The following is a 15,965-nucleotide window of genomic DNA, read 5'->3' as shown; positions in this document are numbered from 1 at the left end:
AACGTCAAAATTACTTTTATTTTCATATATAGGCAATAAGTGAGGTGTTTGTTGTGTGTTCTGTTAACATTCAAATGGCACAGTATTATTCTCTATCAAGAATAGAGTGCCTTTTAGCGCACCCAGTCTTGGTTCGCACGGTGGGGAACTGACCAATTAAAACGTAGAAACTAAAAACAACACGCACAATCAAAACGGTCTGTTGATCCTCCTACTTCTGTTGGCACGCCCACTTCTATACAGCACGTATGCAAATACCCATACTTGGAGCTAGCGAGTTGGCTAGTTACATAAGCTAGCAAGCTGTGCAAAACAAGCAGTCAAACGTATCATAGAGTAGCGTTGAACAACTTCAGAGGAGAGTAGAAAAGGCGTTAAGAGAGAAAGAAGACAGGTAGGCCTATGTTGTGGTTACGTAACAAACTAATTCCTGTCCACTCTGTCTTAGTACCATTTGATGTTTAGCGAGATGTACCCATGGAGGTGAATGGGAGAAGGAGGAAAGGACGGAGAGAGCAGGGATCAGGCACGTGCATAGATGGAGGTCTTTCTGAGCACCTGCCATTTTGCCCTCCTATAAGAAAAGTGCCCTTTCAGATTGGTGGCGTTTAACTTTTTATTTCACTTAGTTTATTTTCTTTGTTGTTATTCGAGTTGCCAATCAAACCAAGCTAATTTTGAATCTTAAACTCCCTCCTCCTTCGACCCAACGCTTGCGCGTACTGTACTTCTCCTTATTACTTGTCCTGCAGGCAGAAGCTATCGGCGCTGAACGGTAGTGTAGGCTACTAGTGGCTCCCTTTTGATTTGCCTGTGTCATTTCACGGTCAGGAACAGGGAAGGCTTCAATTCGACTGTCAGTAGGCCTAAAAGGCAGATAACTCCAATCACCGGTAAAGACTAGTTAGATTGTTTCAACAGAATAGCTACCTAGCAAAATACTTAGCTGCTTTACATAATCTATACTGAACAAAATGATAAACGCAACATATAGAGTAATGGTCCCATGTTTCATGAGTTGAATATAAAGATCTGAGACATTTTCCATAAGCAGACAAAGCTTATTTCTCTCAAATGTTGTGCAGAAATGTGTTTAGTGAGCATTCCTCCATTGCCAAGATAATCCATCCACCTGACAGGTGTGGCATATCAAGAAGCTGATTAAACATGATCATTACACAGGTGCACCTTGTGCTGGGGCCAAAAGGCCATTCTAAAATGTGCAGTTTTGTCACACAACACAATGCCACAGATGTCAACATTTTTGAGGGCGCATGCATTTGACATGCTGACTGCAGGAATGTCCACCAGAGCTGTTGCCAGAGAATTTAATGTTCATTTCTCTACCATAAGCCGCCATCATTTTAGAGAATTTGGCAGTACGTCCAACTGGCCTTACAACCGCAGACCACGTGTAACCACCCCAGCCCTGGACCTCCACATCCGGCTTCTTCACCTGTGGGATCAACTGAGACCAGCCACCCAGACAGCTGATGAAACTGTGGCTTTGCATAACCGAAGAATTTCTGCACAAACTGTCAGAAACCGCCTCAGGGAAGCTCATCTGCGTGCTTGTCATCCTCACCTGGGTCTTGATCTGACTGCAGTTCGGCGTCGTAACCGACTTAAGTGGCAAATGCTCACCTTCGATGGCCATTGGCATCACTTGAAAAGTGTGCTCTTTATGAATGAATCCCGGTTTCAACTGTACCGGGCAGATGGCAGACATGTGGGTGAGCAGTTTTTTGTTGTCAATCTTGGGAACAAAGTGCTTCATGGTGCTGTTATGGTATGGGCTGGCATAAGCTACAGGCAATGGAAGAAAAAAAAAATGCATCCAGCAACTTCGCACAGCCATTGAAGAGTGGGACAACATTCCATAGGCCACAATCAAGTCTGATCAACTCCTCTATGTGAAGGAAATGTGTTGTGCTGCATGAGGCAAATGGTTGTCACACCAGATACTGACTGGTTTTCTGATCCACACCCCTACCTTGTTCTTTAACCTGTTGGGGCTACAGGTTAGCAATGAACCCTGAGTCGGGATTGCTAACAAGGCTGGAAATTCAAAACATCAAAAATCTAATAATTTCAATTTCTCAAACAATCAACTATTTTACACAATTTAAAAGATAAACATCTCAATCTAACCACATTGTTTGATTTTCAAAGAGGCTTTACGGCAAAAGCATAAAGTTAGATTATGTTAGGACAGTACATAGCCACAAAAGTACAAACATCCATTTTCAATTCAAGGTCAGGCGTCACCAAAAGCAGAAACCAGCTAGAATTATGCACTAACCTTTGTCAATCTCCATCAGATGACACTCCTAGGACATTATGTTATACAATACATGCATTTTTTTGTTCCATCAAGTTCATATTTATTTCCAAAAACAGCATTTTACAGTAGCGTGAAATTCAGATTTTTTTCTTCTCTGAAATGCTTCCGGTGAACATAACAAAATTACTATTCGAAAACATTGGTAAATTATAATATTGTCATTCAAAGAATAATATATTATCATCTCGTAATTGCTACCGAATGGCCAGATCTCAAAATAACTTTACTGGGAAATCACATTTTGCAATAAACGGGGTGCTATGCTAAGAACAACAAGCTATGCTATACAGTTAGCATCATCTAATATCGATAATAACATTGTAAATATCCCCTTACCTTTGATTATCTCCATCAGAAGGCACTGCCAGGATTTCCCAGGTCCGGAACAAATGTGGTTTCTTTTGACAAAGTTCATAATTTATGAACGCAGTTAGCGTTCATTATGCTCCCACAAAACGTGGTGGGGGGGGTTGTAAAATCACGCCGAAAAGCTAAAAAAACCTAGTAAATAATCTATTTACGTTCGTTCAAACATTTCAAACCTTGTTTAGCATTAATCTTTTGGTCCATTTTTAATGTTAAACATCAGTAATATTTTCACACAACCTATCCTATGTCTTGATAAACAATTAATGACAAACTCACGCTTCTCAGATTTATGCGCAGGCGCAAAAAAATGAAGTGATGACATGTCAACTTCCCTGCATTCTAATTTGCTCTCTGTTTATCATAGACGTTTCAAACAACTTTATAAAGATCGTTGACATCTAGTGGAAGCTGTAGGTGTTGCGAAATGAATCCTTTCTCACTATGGTATCTATAAAACAATGACACTAAATAGTACAGTCACAAAATTCAAAAAAATGTTGATCTATTTTTCACAGGTTTTTGCCTGCAATATGAGTTTTGTTATACTTACAGACACCATTCAAACTGTTTTAGAAAATTCAGAGTGTTTTCTATCCGAATGTGTTAATAATATGCATATCCTAGCTTCTGAGTTGGTGTAGGAGGCAGTTAAAAATGGGCACATATTTTTTTCAAAATTTCTCAATACTGCCCCCGAGCCCCAACAGGTTTTAAGGTATCTGTGACCAACTGATGTATATCTGTATTCCCAGTCATGTGAAATCCATAGATTAGGGCCTAATGAATTTATTTCAATTGACTGATTTCCTTAGATGAACTGTAACTCAGTAATATCTTTGAAATTGTTGCATGTTGCGTTTTTATATTTTTGTTCAGTGTACATTCCCTATGATCAGCTGATAGCCCACCCCTCTTTGCCCTCTCTTTGAGCATTAAGTTAGGCTATACGCTTGCTAGAAAGGATAGTTGATTCAGGATGTGAGTAAAGTTAGTAATAAGGAAGTGAGAGTAGAGGGAGAGAGAAATGTGGTGTGGAAGGAGAGATGCAGACAGAGGATGAGTAATTGTAGCTATGGGTTCAGGTTGATAGATAGTTGACTTCTGCCAACACTCCCTGGCCAGGACTGGGTGAGTAAATTTGTTTTTGGGGAGAGGTGTGTGTGTTAAGGCTTTAGCTGTAATTGAAGTGATAAAGCACATTCTGTGCATTTCAATCACAATCCTCTTCTGTTTTGTGCAGTGTCCAGCACAGCACTGTTATGTATTCATAATGCGTGCATGCGTGCTTGCTTACGGGTGTTTGTGCAAAATAAAGCATATGCTTGTGTGTCAAGCTAGATTGGCTTCTAGGGTTACTATGGTTATAGCTTCACCCTAGAATAACCCTCATTCCCATGGGAAAGTCTGTATGACAGGGTGCATGTGCGTGCAATGCTTTCAGGTGTGTTATCAGCTACAGAGGATGACTGGGTTGGCCACATGCTCAGGCTCTGTCAGCTCTCTCCTATTATGGAAGTCTGGCCTTATGTGATACTGAGAGGCAGGGGGAGATGTGTCAGTGATACTGAGAGAGAGATGTTAGATGCGTCAGTGCACTCACTCATACTGTTTCTCTTGACTGTTGTCTTGTTTGCCAGTGAGTCTGCATTATCTGTCTCTGTGAATGTCTTCACCAGAACACCATTTTTCTATTGATAACAAATGAACAGGAAGGCATACATGTCTAATAAAATCTAATTGTAATGGCAGTTAAGAACAGAAACAGCCTCTTGTGTTTGAGCACCATTGTTTCAGCCTGTGAGCTAACAAGTTGCTCTTCTGGTTATTGAATAGGTCTTTATATGTTGGCTAGGCCTTCTATAAATCAATAAATTCACCTTATTAGCGTAACATAAATATGCTATGCAGAACATGGTCAGATCCACTCGGGTCTGTAAGATATATTTACATAGACCCGATGACAATCAAACAGGACCCAGCTCAGACTGTGAATTTCAAACACAAACCCAATCCGTTCGGTTCTCAAGTATATCGTGTCCACCCGGACCCGTGAAGCGCTCTACAGTGTATGTTTGAAGTAAACCTGCTCTTACCCTGCCACCCTCTTTGTGTCTATAGGTCCCTGAGAGAGTGACACACCTGTGGAACGAACCACCATGGTGCAGAAGAGTGGGTATGACTTTACTGAAGCCCTCATCCCCCAGGGCACTCAACAGAAGAGACCAGCAGTAAGAACACCCTTCTGCCTACAGTACACCCACCTACCTACCCACCAGGGGTTCCGTTAGGGAAATTTGGCGCCAGACATTTGACCGGCAACATTTTAATTTACCGGACATTTGAGAAATTTACCGGACCCATATGCATTGGGTATGTAACCTGATTAGGGCATCCAACCACGGTGCTCAGAATGACAAATCACATTTTGTTTATGGTAATTAAATATTAACAGAACGATGTGCGATTCTTCTTAATGAATTCTGATGTGCACTTTGAAGATGTTAGAATACCTGTCCACATTTACTTTTCCTCAGCCAACAAGATGAGTAACAAACAGAAAAATCACTAGCCTATGTCATTCTACTATACCCCATAGTACAAACGTTTACCTATTCTATTGGTCAGCTTGTCGAGAAAGAATTTGCCTATTCCAAACAGACTGGGACAGTTGCGGGACGATAGATCCCAAATTCATACAACCAGTAGGCTACATAAAAATAAATTATACTTTAAAAGGCAATGAGTGGTGGAACAGATCAGAACATTTAGCTTAAAATGTTAATAAACAATTATTTATTCACATAATAAGTGCAGCAAGGCAGTAGGCTACACACAACGTATCGTTCCATAATGCAATTAGTGGGAAAACGCCTGTTGTCAAAGCGCAACGCACATGCGAGTGGTTTCATGTAACAGATGAAAATATCCTTTGAACATTTAGAAAGAGGGGTGATCTAATATGCAACAACTAGCATGGGTTGCTAATAATATATTATGACTAGGATTGTGCCTTTGGCTACTGGACAATAAAGAAAGTTAATATAAAAGATTTGCCTCCACGGATATGGTCTGAATTTTGGCTAGGCTACTTTAAAGCAAGGTAAGACATGCCTCATAATGTAGTAAAATGATTAAGTAGGCTATGTTTTCAAAATGCATACTGCCTCCATCTCATTGAATGTGGTGTGTGACATGCTGATGAAGCCTGCCTTCCGTTGCCAATGCATTTGCTGTTTGAGATGTATGACGCTACAAGCTTGGCACACCTGTATTTGGGGAGTTTCTCCCATTCTTCTCCGCAGATTATCTCAAGCTCTGTCAGGTTGGATGGGGAGTGTCGCTGCACAGCTATTTTCAGGCATCTCCAGAGACGTTTGATCGAGTTCAGATCCGGGCTCTGGCTGGGCCACTCAAGGACATTCAGAGACTTGTCCCGGGCGGCTAGCTCTATGAAGAGTCTTGGTGGTTCCAAACTTTTTCAATCTTTAAGAATGATGGAGGCCACTGTGTTTTTGGGGACCTTCAATGCTGCAGACATTTTTTGGTACCGTTCCTCAGATCTGTGCCTCGACACAATCCTGTCTCTGAGCTCTACGGACAATTCCTTCGACCACATGGCTTGGTTTTTGCTCTGACATGCACTGTCAACTGTGGGACCTTGTATAGACAGGTGTGTGCCTTTCCAAATCATATCCAATCAATTGAATTGACCACCGGTGGACTCCAATATATTTGTAGAAACATCTCAAGGATGATCAATGGAAACAGAATGCACCTGAGCTCAATTTTGAGTTTCAAATCAAATTTTATTAATTAAAAAAAATATGGATAAGAATAACAGATCAAAGTAAGAAGTAATTAAAGACGAGCAGAATTATTTTTTTATTTTTATATATATACACATACATACATACATACATACATACAGGGGGGTGCCGGTATAGAGTGTCAATGTGCGGGGGCACAAGTTAGTTGAGGTAGTATGTACGTGTAGATAGAGTTAATTAAGTGACTATGCATAGATGACAACAGAGAGTGGTGTGCAGAGGGCGGTGTTAATAGTCTGGGTAGCCATTTGACTAGCTGTTCAGGAGGCTTATGGCTTGGGGGTAGAAGCTGTTTAGAAGCCTCTTGGACCTAGACTTGGAGCTCTTGTACCGCTTGCCGTGTGGTAGCAGAGAGAACAGTCTATGACTAGGGTGGCTTGAGTCTTTGACAATTTTTAGGGCCTTCCTCTGACGCCGCCTGGTATAGAGGTCCTGGATGGCAGGAAGCTTGGCCCCAGTGATGTACTGGGCTGTTCGCACTACCCTGGTCATTATGGCCAAACAGTTCTATTTTTGTTTCATCAGACCAGATGACATTTCTCCAAAAAGTACGATCTTTGTCCCCATGTGCAGTTGCAAACCGTAGTCTGGCTTTTTTATGGCGGTTTTGGAGCAGTGGCTTCTTCCTTGCTGAGCGGCCTTTCAGGTTATGTCGATATAGGACTCGTTTTACTATGGATAAAGATATTTTTGTACCTGTTTCCTCCAGCATCTTCACAAGGTCCTTTGCTGCTGTTCTGGGATTGATTTGCACTTTTTGCACCAAAGTAGGTTCATCTCTAGGATACAGAACGCGTCTCCTTCCTGAGCGGTATGACGGCTGCCTGGTCCCATGGTGTTTATACTTGCGTACTATTGTTTGTACAGATGAACGTGGTACCTTCAGGCATTTGGAGATTGCTCCCAATGATGAACCAGACTTGTTGAGGTCAATACATTTTTTTCTGAGGTCTTGGCAGATTTCTTTTGATTTTCCCATGATGTCAAGCAAAGACGAGTTTGAAGTTAGGTCTTGAAATACATCCACAGGTACATCTACAATTGACTCAAATGATGTCTATTAGCCTATCAGAAGCTTCTAAAACCATGACACAATTTTTTGGAATTTTCCAAGCTGTTTTAAGGCACAGTCAACTTAGTGTATGTAAACTTCTGACCCACTGGAATTGTGATACAGTGAAATAATTTGTCTGTAAACAATTGTTGGAAAAATGACTTGTGCCATGCACAAAGTAGATGTCCTAACAGACTTGCCAAAACTATAGTTTGATAACAAGAAATTTGTGGAGTGGTTGAAAAACCAAGTTTTAATGACTCCAACCTAAGTGTATGTAAACTTCCGACTTCAACTGTAAACAATGTAAACCATATGCCATTGCCGTCTCAGTCACCAGATCTCAACCCAATTGAACACTTATGTAAGATTCTGGAGTGGCGCCTGAGACAGCGTTTTCCATCAACAAAACACCAAATTATGGAATTTCACGGTGAAAAATGTTGTCTCATCCCTCCAATAGAGTTCCAGACACTTGTAGAATCTATGCCAAGGTGCATTGAAGCTGTTCTGGCTCATGGTGGCCCACCCTGTTAAGAGACTTTATGTTGCTGTTTTCATTATTTTGGCAGTTACCTGTACCTACCCTACTGCCTCCTATGGGCCCTGGTCAAAGTAGCAAACTATAGAGGGAATAGGGTGCCATTTGGGATGTATCCTATGATATGATGAATACATAGCAGTCAAGTGTGATGTAAATGTTTTCACCCATCTCTGGCAGGTTCCAACAGAATCTCTTCCAGCTCGATATGGGATTCCGATGTGGATTTGGTTTGGAGAGTTGCTTTCAACATGTCAGCACTTTAGATTTTTCCACAATAAGTTCTTACTGTAGTGAAAACTTACTGGCTCATTTATCAGTGTCACACTGCAGGCTCTCTATTAAAGTGGATTGTCCCTGGCCCTGCTCAGCCTGTGGAGGATTTGCAAATATTTGAAAAAGGCTTACCTGTGATTTGGCTGGAGGAATGGAAGGAATATACAGTCATGGCCAAAAGTTTGAGAATGACACAAATATACATTTTTACAAAGTCTGCTGCCTCAATTTGTATGATGGCAATTTGTATATACTCCAGAATGTTATGAAGAGTGGTCAGATGAATTGCAATTAATTGCAAAGTCCCTCTTTGCCATGCAAATGAACTGAATCCCCCAAAAACATTTCCACTGCATTTTAGCCATGCCACAAAAGGACCAGCTGACATCATGTCAGTGATTCTCTCGTTAACACAGGTGTGAGTGTTGACGAGGACAAGGCTGGAGATCACTCTGTCATGCTGATTAAGTTTTAATAACAGACTGGAAGCTTCAAAAGGAGGGTGGTGCTTCCTCTGTCAGTCATGGTTACCTGCAAGGAAACACGTGCCGTCATCATTGCTTTGCACAAAAAGGGCTTCACAGGCAAGGATATTGCTGCCATTAAGAATGCACCTAAATCAACCATTTATCGGATCATCAAAACTTCAAGGAGAGCGGTTCAATTGTTGTGAAGAAGGCTTCAGGGCGCCCAAGAAAGTTTAGGAAGCGCCAGGACCGTCTCCTAAAGTTGATTCAGCTGCGGGATCGGGGCACCACCAGTACAGAGCTTGCTCAGAAATGGCAGCAGGCAGGTGAGAGTCCATCTGCACGCACAGTGAGGCGAAGACTTTTGGAGGATGGCCTGGTGTCAAGAAGGGCAGCAAAGAAGCGACTTCTCTCCAGGAAAAACATCAGGGACAGACTGATATTCTGCAAAAGGTACAGGGATTGGACTGCTGAGGACTGGGGTGAAGTCATTTTCTCTGAATGCCCTTTCCGATTGTTTGGGGCATCTGGAAAAAAGCTTGTCCGGAGAAGACAAGGTGAACGCTACCATCAGTCCTGTGTCATGCCAACAGTAAAGCATCCTGAGACTATTCATGTGTGGGGTTGCTTTTCAGCCAAGGGAGTGGGCTCACTCACAATTTTGCCTAAGAACACAGTCATGAATGAAGAATGGTACCAACACATCCTCCGAGAGCAACTTCTCCCAACCATCCAGGAACAGTTTGGTGACAAACAATGCATTTTCCAGCATGATGGAGCACCTTGCCATAAGGCGAAAGTGATAACTAAGTGGCTCGGGGAACAAAACATCAATATTTTGGGTCCATGGCCAGGAAACTCCCCAGACCTTAATCCCATTGAGAACTTATGGTCAATCGTCAAGAGGCGGGTAGACAAACAAAACCCCACAAATTCTGACAAACTCCAAGCATTGATTATGCAAGAATGGGCTGCCCAGAAGTTAATTGACAGCATGCCAGGGTGGATTGCAGAGGTCTTGAAAAAGAAGGGTCAACACTGCAAATATTGACTTTTTGCATCAACTTCATGTAATTGTCAATAAAAGCCTTTGACACTTATGAAATGCTTGTAATTATACATCAGTATCCCATAGTAACATCTGACAAAAATATCGAAAGACACTCAAACCGCAAACTTTGTGAAAATTAATATTTCTGTAATTCTCAAAACTTTTGGCCACGACTGTTCATTAGTGGAGGCTGCTGAAGGGAGAATGGCTCATAATGATGGCTGGAATGGCACAAATGGAATGGCATCAAGCACACAGAAACCATGTGTTTGATACCATTCCACTTATTCCGCTCCAGCCATTACCACTAGCCTGTCCTCCCCAATTAAGGTGCCAACAACCTCCTGTGATATACATGCATAATGATCTGCATGTCATTACGCAGTGTTTTCCCCTTACTGACACGTCTTTTCAGTTAACACACGCACTTCCTCACACCCTCTGTCTCCCTCACTCTCATAAAACACACACCACTCTCTCTCTCCCACAAACACACATACACACACTACTCCCAACTTTTAAAATGATAGGCACCAAACAGAATTGAAGGAGCACCAGAAGTAAATAGATTTGATATAGTGTAGGCTTACATTAGGTCTAAATGAATTCTTCCTTTTGAAATACCCCTCATGAGTAGCATACTCTTTTCCTTTCTTCCTGTGCCAATTACATTTGCCTAAACCCACTGTCAAGTTACCAGGCTGTTAGCTAGCTGGGTAACATGACTGAACAACGTTGTCTGTTACCAAACCAATAATTAGCGACCCAGGATTAGTGTAAAAGGCCCGTGACATGGTTTATGAAATTATAGCAAATGTGCATGAATCCTGATAGGTAGAATGAGAGGCATCTCTGGTAATATGGGTCATATTGTTTTCACTGGTTATACTAGAGACAAGATGTTTTCTCTGCTCCATTTTCCCTCTCTGGCACTCAGAGGCTGCATGTCAGGGAACTTTCAAAGTCTACTCGGACTGGTCTGTGCTCTTGGTTGTAACAGGTGATGAAATAATACAATGTATCGCTTTGTGGGCTGCTCCAATGTAACAAATATACAACTCTAACAACATAAGACTCGTCTGGGTCTGCATCCCCGCTCACATCACAGTTAAATTATATATATTTTTTAAACAAAGTGAAGTGGGTATTATTGCCTGCTCATTCAAGAGACTAGTGGCTGTTGCTTAAATTCAACAGAATTTATAAACAAAACTGACTTGAGAAACATTTTCGAGCAGGCGCCCGCAGGTTCTTTAGATCGGTCGGGCTGAAAACGTTGGTAGTATCGTATGAAACAGTACTACGGTATTCTAAAATCTTGGTATCATGGCATTTTGGTAACGTGATATTACCGTGGTCCTGTGCTACACTACAAGCAAGCCAATCAATGCCTTTGTCTGTTACACATGCGCACACACACACAGCATAATACTTGTGTGTTGGGGAGTAGACAGAATAATAATGGATTTGGTCTCACTGACAGGGATGTCATGTAAACACATTCTACTGCCACTTAGCTAGTTTGAAAGTCAACGCTCAAAAGTCCTATACAGTGACAATCCGGTTTGTGTTAGACATGTTGACATGTTTATGACATATTGTTGATATAAGATCATGTCTTTATGCCGGATGATATAAGAACAATACCTAATATGAAGCATGTTGACTCAGAGTTGATGCTGTTGTCAATTTACATTGTGATTTTGTGTGTATGTTAATGCGATATCTCTACATTCTCTCCCTGTTAGTTGTCGTGGGGGTCGAAGATCAAGAAGAAGCTGAAGACTGTAGCTCCCTACCTCGGGAAATTCAGACCATCTGTAGGACAATGTTGCCACCAGTGTACCCCTGACAGCCTGGTAAGTAGGGGGAGGGGAATGGAGAGCGAGGCGAGGTGGGTACTTAAGCAATAAGGCCCGAGGAGGAGTAGTAGTGCGTTGCTAGGTAACAACGTAAACAATGGCACTTTTTATGAATGTACAGGCCATGTGTATGTTGTCTCCAGTAGAGGCTGCTGAGGGGAGAACGGCTCATAATAATGTCCGGAACGGCGCAAATGGCATCAAACACCTGGAAACCATTTGTTTGATGTATTTGATACCATTCCACTAAGTCCGCTCCAGTCATTACCATAAGCCCATTCTCCCAAATTAAGTTGCCACCAACCTCCTGTGGTTGTCTTGTATATCATGGGCAGGATAGGCTCTAACAATGGGAATTCCAAACCACCCGTTGTATAATTAAGCAATATGACCTCAGGGGTTTGTGGTATATGTCCAATATTCCACAGCTAAGGGCTGTTCTTAAGGACGACGCAACGCAGAGTGCCTGGATATAGCCCTTAGCCGTGGTATATTGGCCATATACCACAAACCCCTGAGGTGGCTTATTGCTATTATGAACTGGTTACCAACGTAATTAGAACAGTAAATACTTATTTTTTGTCATACCTATTGTATATGGTCTGACATACTGTAGCTTTCGGGCATTCAGGGCTCGAACCACCGGGTTTATAAAAGAGAGTGCTTCTCAATAGTGTCTTCCTTTTCCTTGTGTTCCTCCATTTTGACACACTAACTACTGTTTTCAGACTAATGCAAATCCAAGATGGCGTAGCAGATGCAAATCCAAGATGGTGTAGCAGTCGATCGTGTCTTTGTCTTATCCCGTGTAAATAGCCGGCTTTTTCTTTTCTTGTATACATTTTAATCTCACTTTCTGTTTACAAACTAAATATACTTTCCTGCAACCCGCCTCACCCAATGTGGTACGCATCAGCTATTTTTATTCCTTATAACTGGAACCTCTGTCAGGAGCTAGCCAGCTAACTAGCTACTAGTCTTTATTAGCCACGGCTAGAGGTCTTCACCTTTTAGCTCGGACACCGCCAGCTTTAGCACGGACAATACATGCCAGTCTGCACAGCGCGATATCAACCCAGAGCATATCAAACTGCTTCCCCCTACCACATCACCGGATTTCTGCCGCTCTGGATCATTACACCGGATCATTGCAGCTAGCTAGCTGCTACCGAGTGGTTACTGTTAGCTAACGCCTCTGTCCCAAAGCAAGCACCAGTTAGCCTTGAGCTAGCCACGAGCTAGGCCCATATACCAGCTAATTCTAGGGCTACAATACCTCTTTTGCCAATTGGCCTGGACCCTTTGTCGATGCGGAACCCCGCCGATCCATCACGACTGGTCTGCCGACGTTGTCTGGTCTGCCGACATCGCAACAGGCTTTTCTGTTGCGATGTCGCCGAAGATCCATCTTCTTACCCCGGCCCGCTAGCTTTCTAAGCGCCGTGTCTCCCACTCACCTAGCGTAGTACTGACTACTGAACGGCTCCCTGACTAACCTATTGCTGTTCTTTGGACCCTATGATCACTCGGCTACACAGCTGATGCCCCCCGGACTGTTACAATAACACGGTACCTCATTTTGTTTATCTGTTGGCCCCAGCCTCGAACTCAGGTCCTGTATGTACCTAACTGACCTGCTCTGCCCTTTCATCGCCATTTACCCGTTGTTGTCTTAGCTCTCCCGATCAACACCTATGACTGCTTTATGCCTCTCTCGGTTAGTCCTTATTGTTTCAGTCCCGCTCACCTTACCTTAGATAGCTCTTTTGTCCCACCCCCCACACATGCGGAGACCTTAACTGGTCCCACCAGAGATGAAACCTCTCGTCACTCAACGCCTAGGTTTACTCACATCCTGCCTTACCCTTGTACATTATGCCCTGAATCTATTCTACAATGCCCAGAAATCTGCTCCTTTTATTCCCTGTTCCCAACGCACTAGATGACCATTTCTTATAGCCTTTAGCCATACCCTTACCCTACTCCTACTCTGTTCCTCTGGTGATGTAGAGCTTAACCCAGGCCCTATAGACCCCAGTACCACTCCTATTCCCCAGGCGCTATCATTTGTTAACTTCTGTAACCGTAAAAGCCTTGGTTTCATGCATGTTAACATCAGAAGCCTCCTCCCTAAGTTTGTTTTATTCACTGCTTTAGCACACTCCACCAACCCTGATGTCCTAGCCATGTCTGAATCCTGGCTTAGGAAGGCCACCAAAAATTCGGAAATTTCCCCAACTACAGCATTTTCCGCCAAGATAGAACTGTCAAAAGGGGCGGGGTCGCAATCTACTGCAGAGAGCTTGCAGAGTTCTGTCATGCTATCCAGGTCTGTACCCAAACCAGTTTGAGCTTCTACTTCTAAAAATCCACCTTTCCAGAATAAGTCTCTCACTGTTGCCGCCTGCTATAGCCCCCCTCAGCCCCCGTTGTGCCCTGGACTCCATATGCGAATTGATTGCCCCTCATTTATCTTCAGAGTTCGTACTGTTGGGTGACCTAAACTAGGATATGCTTAACACCCCGTCCGTCCTACAATCTAAGCTAGATGCCCTCAATCTCACACAAATGATCGAGGAACCTACCAGGTACAACCCCAAATCCGTAAACACGGGCACCCTCATAGATATCATCCTGACCAACCTGCCCTTTAAATACACCTCTGCTGTCTTCAACCAGGATCTCAGCGACCACTGCCTCATTGCCTGCATCTGTAATGGGTCTGCGGTCAAACAACCACCCCTCTTCACTGTCAAACGCTCCCTAAAACACTTCAGCAAGCAGGCCTTTCTAATCGCCCTGGCAGGAAGGATCCCTGGTGTCCTGGAAGGATATTGACCTCATCCCGTCAGTAGAGGACACCTGGTTATTCTTTAAATAAGCATGCCCCATTTTTTTAAATGTAGAACTAAGAACAGATATAGCCCTTGGTTCACTCCAGACTTAACTGCCCTTGACCAGCACAAAAACATCATGTGGCGTACTGCATTAGTGTCGAATAGCCCCCGCGATATGCAACTTTTCAGGGAAGTTAGGAACCAATATACACAGTCCGTCAGGAAAGCAAAAGCTAGCTTTTTCAAACAGAATTTTGCATTCTGTAACACAAATTTCCAAACGTTTTGGGACACTTAAGTCCATGGAGAATAAGAGCAGCTGCCCACTGCACTGAGGCTAGGAAACACTGTCACCACCGGTAAATCCACTATAGTTGAGAATTTCAATAAGCATTTTTCTACAGCTGGCCTTGCTTTCCACCTGGCTACCCCTACCCCGGCCAACAGCTCTGCACCCCCCGCAGCAACTTGCCCAAGCCCCCCCCACGCGCTTCTCCTTCACCCAAATCCAGATAGCTGATGTTCTGAAAGAGCTGTAAAATCAAGACCCCTACAAATCAGCTGGGCTTGACAATCTGGAACCTCTCTTTCTAAATTTATCCGCCGCAATTGTTGCAACCCCTATTACTAGCCTATTCAACCTCTTTCGTATCATCTGAGATCACTAAAGATTGGAAAGCTGCCTCGGTCATCCCCCTTTCAAAGGGGGAGACACTCTAGACCCAAACTGTTATAGACCTATATCTATCCTGCCCTTTCTAAAGCCAGATCACTGACCATTTTGAATCCTACTGTACCTTCTCCGCTATGCAATCTGGTTTCCGAGCTGGTTATGGGTGCACCTTAGCAACGCTGAAGGTCCTAAACGATATCATAACCGCCATCGATGAAAGACAGTACTGTGCAGCCATCTTCATCGACCTGGCCAAGGCTTTCGACTCTGTCAATCACCACATTCTTATCGGCAGACTCAATAGCCTTGGTTTCTCAAATGACTGCCTAGCCTGATTCACCAACTACTTCTCAGATAGAGATAGAGTTGTGTCAAATCGGAGGGCCTGTTGTCCGGACCTCTGGCAGTCTCTATGGGGGTGCCACAGGGTTCAATTCTCTGGCCGACTCTTTTCTCTGTATATATCAATGTCGCTTTTGCTGCGGGTGATTCTCTGATCCACCTCTACGCAGACAACACCATTCTGGATACTTCTGGCCCTTCTTTGGACACTGTGTTAACAAACTTCCAGACAAGCTTCAATGCCATACAACACTCCTTCCGTGGCCTCCAACTGCTCTTAAATGCTAGTAAAACTAAATGCATGCTTTTCAACCGATCAGTG

The 15,965-nt window shown here is 43.2% G+C and overlaps 1 protein-coding gene across 2 annotated transcripts in view; it reads left to right on the top strand.

Annotated features, from left to right (window-relative positions):
* The first annotated feature begins 249 nt into the window (after positions 1 to 249).
* The window catches only part of gpat2 (glycerol-3-phosphate acyltransferase 2, mitochondrial), a 47,842-nt gene continuing 32,126 nt past the window's right edge, over positions 250 to 15,965 (top strand). Inside the window, exons 1-3 of one of the 2 annotated variants that reach the window (XM_014161526.2) lie at positions 250 to 394; positions 4,832 to 4,941; positions 11,678 to 11,788. In XM_014161526.2, the coding sequence (XP_014017001.1) occupies positions 4,870 to 4,941; positions 11,678 to 11,788 (183 nt within the window). In that variant the 5' untranslated portion in view covers positions 250 to 394; positions 4,832 to 4,869. Of the gene's footprint in view, positions 395 to 4,831; positions 4,942 to 11,677; positions 11,789 to 15,965 lie in introns of those variants that run through there. The other variant, XM_045703225.1, reaches the window with a different exon arrangement.

This window comes from Salmo salar, chromosome ssa20, assembly GCF_905237065.1.
Source record: "Salmo salar chromosome ssa20, Ssal_v3.1, whole genome shotgun sequence".
In the NCBI taxonomy this organism is placed as follows: Eukaryota; Metazoa; Chordata; class Actinopteri; order Salmoniformes; family Salmonidae; genus Salmo; species Salmo salar.
Note: the sequence above shows the minus strand (reverse complement) of the source record. Positions and strands in the feature narration are given on the sequence as shown.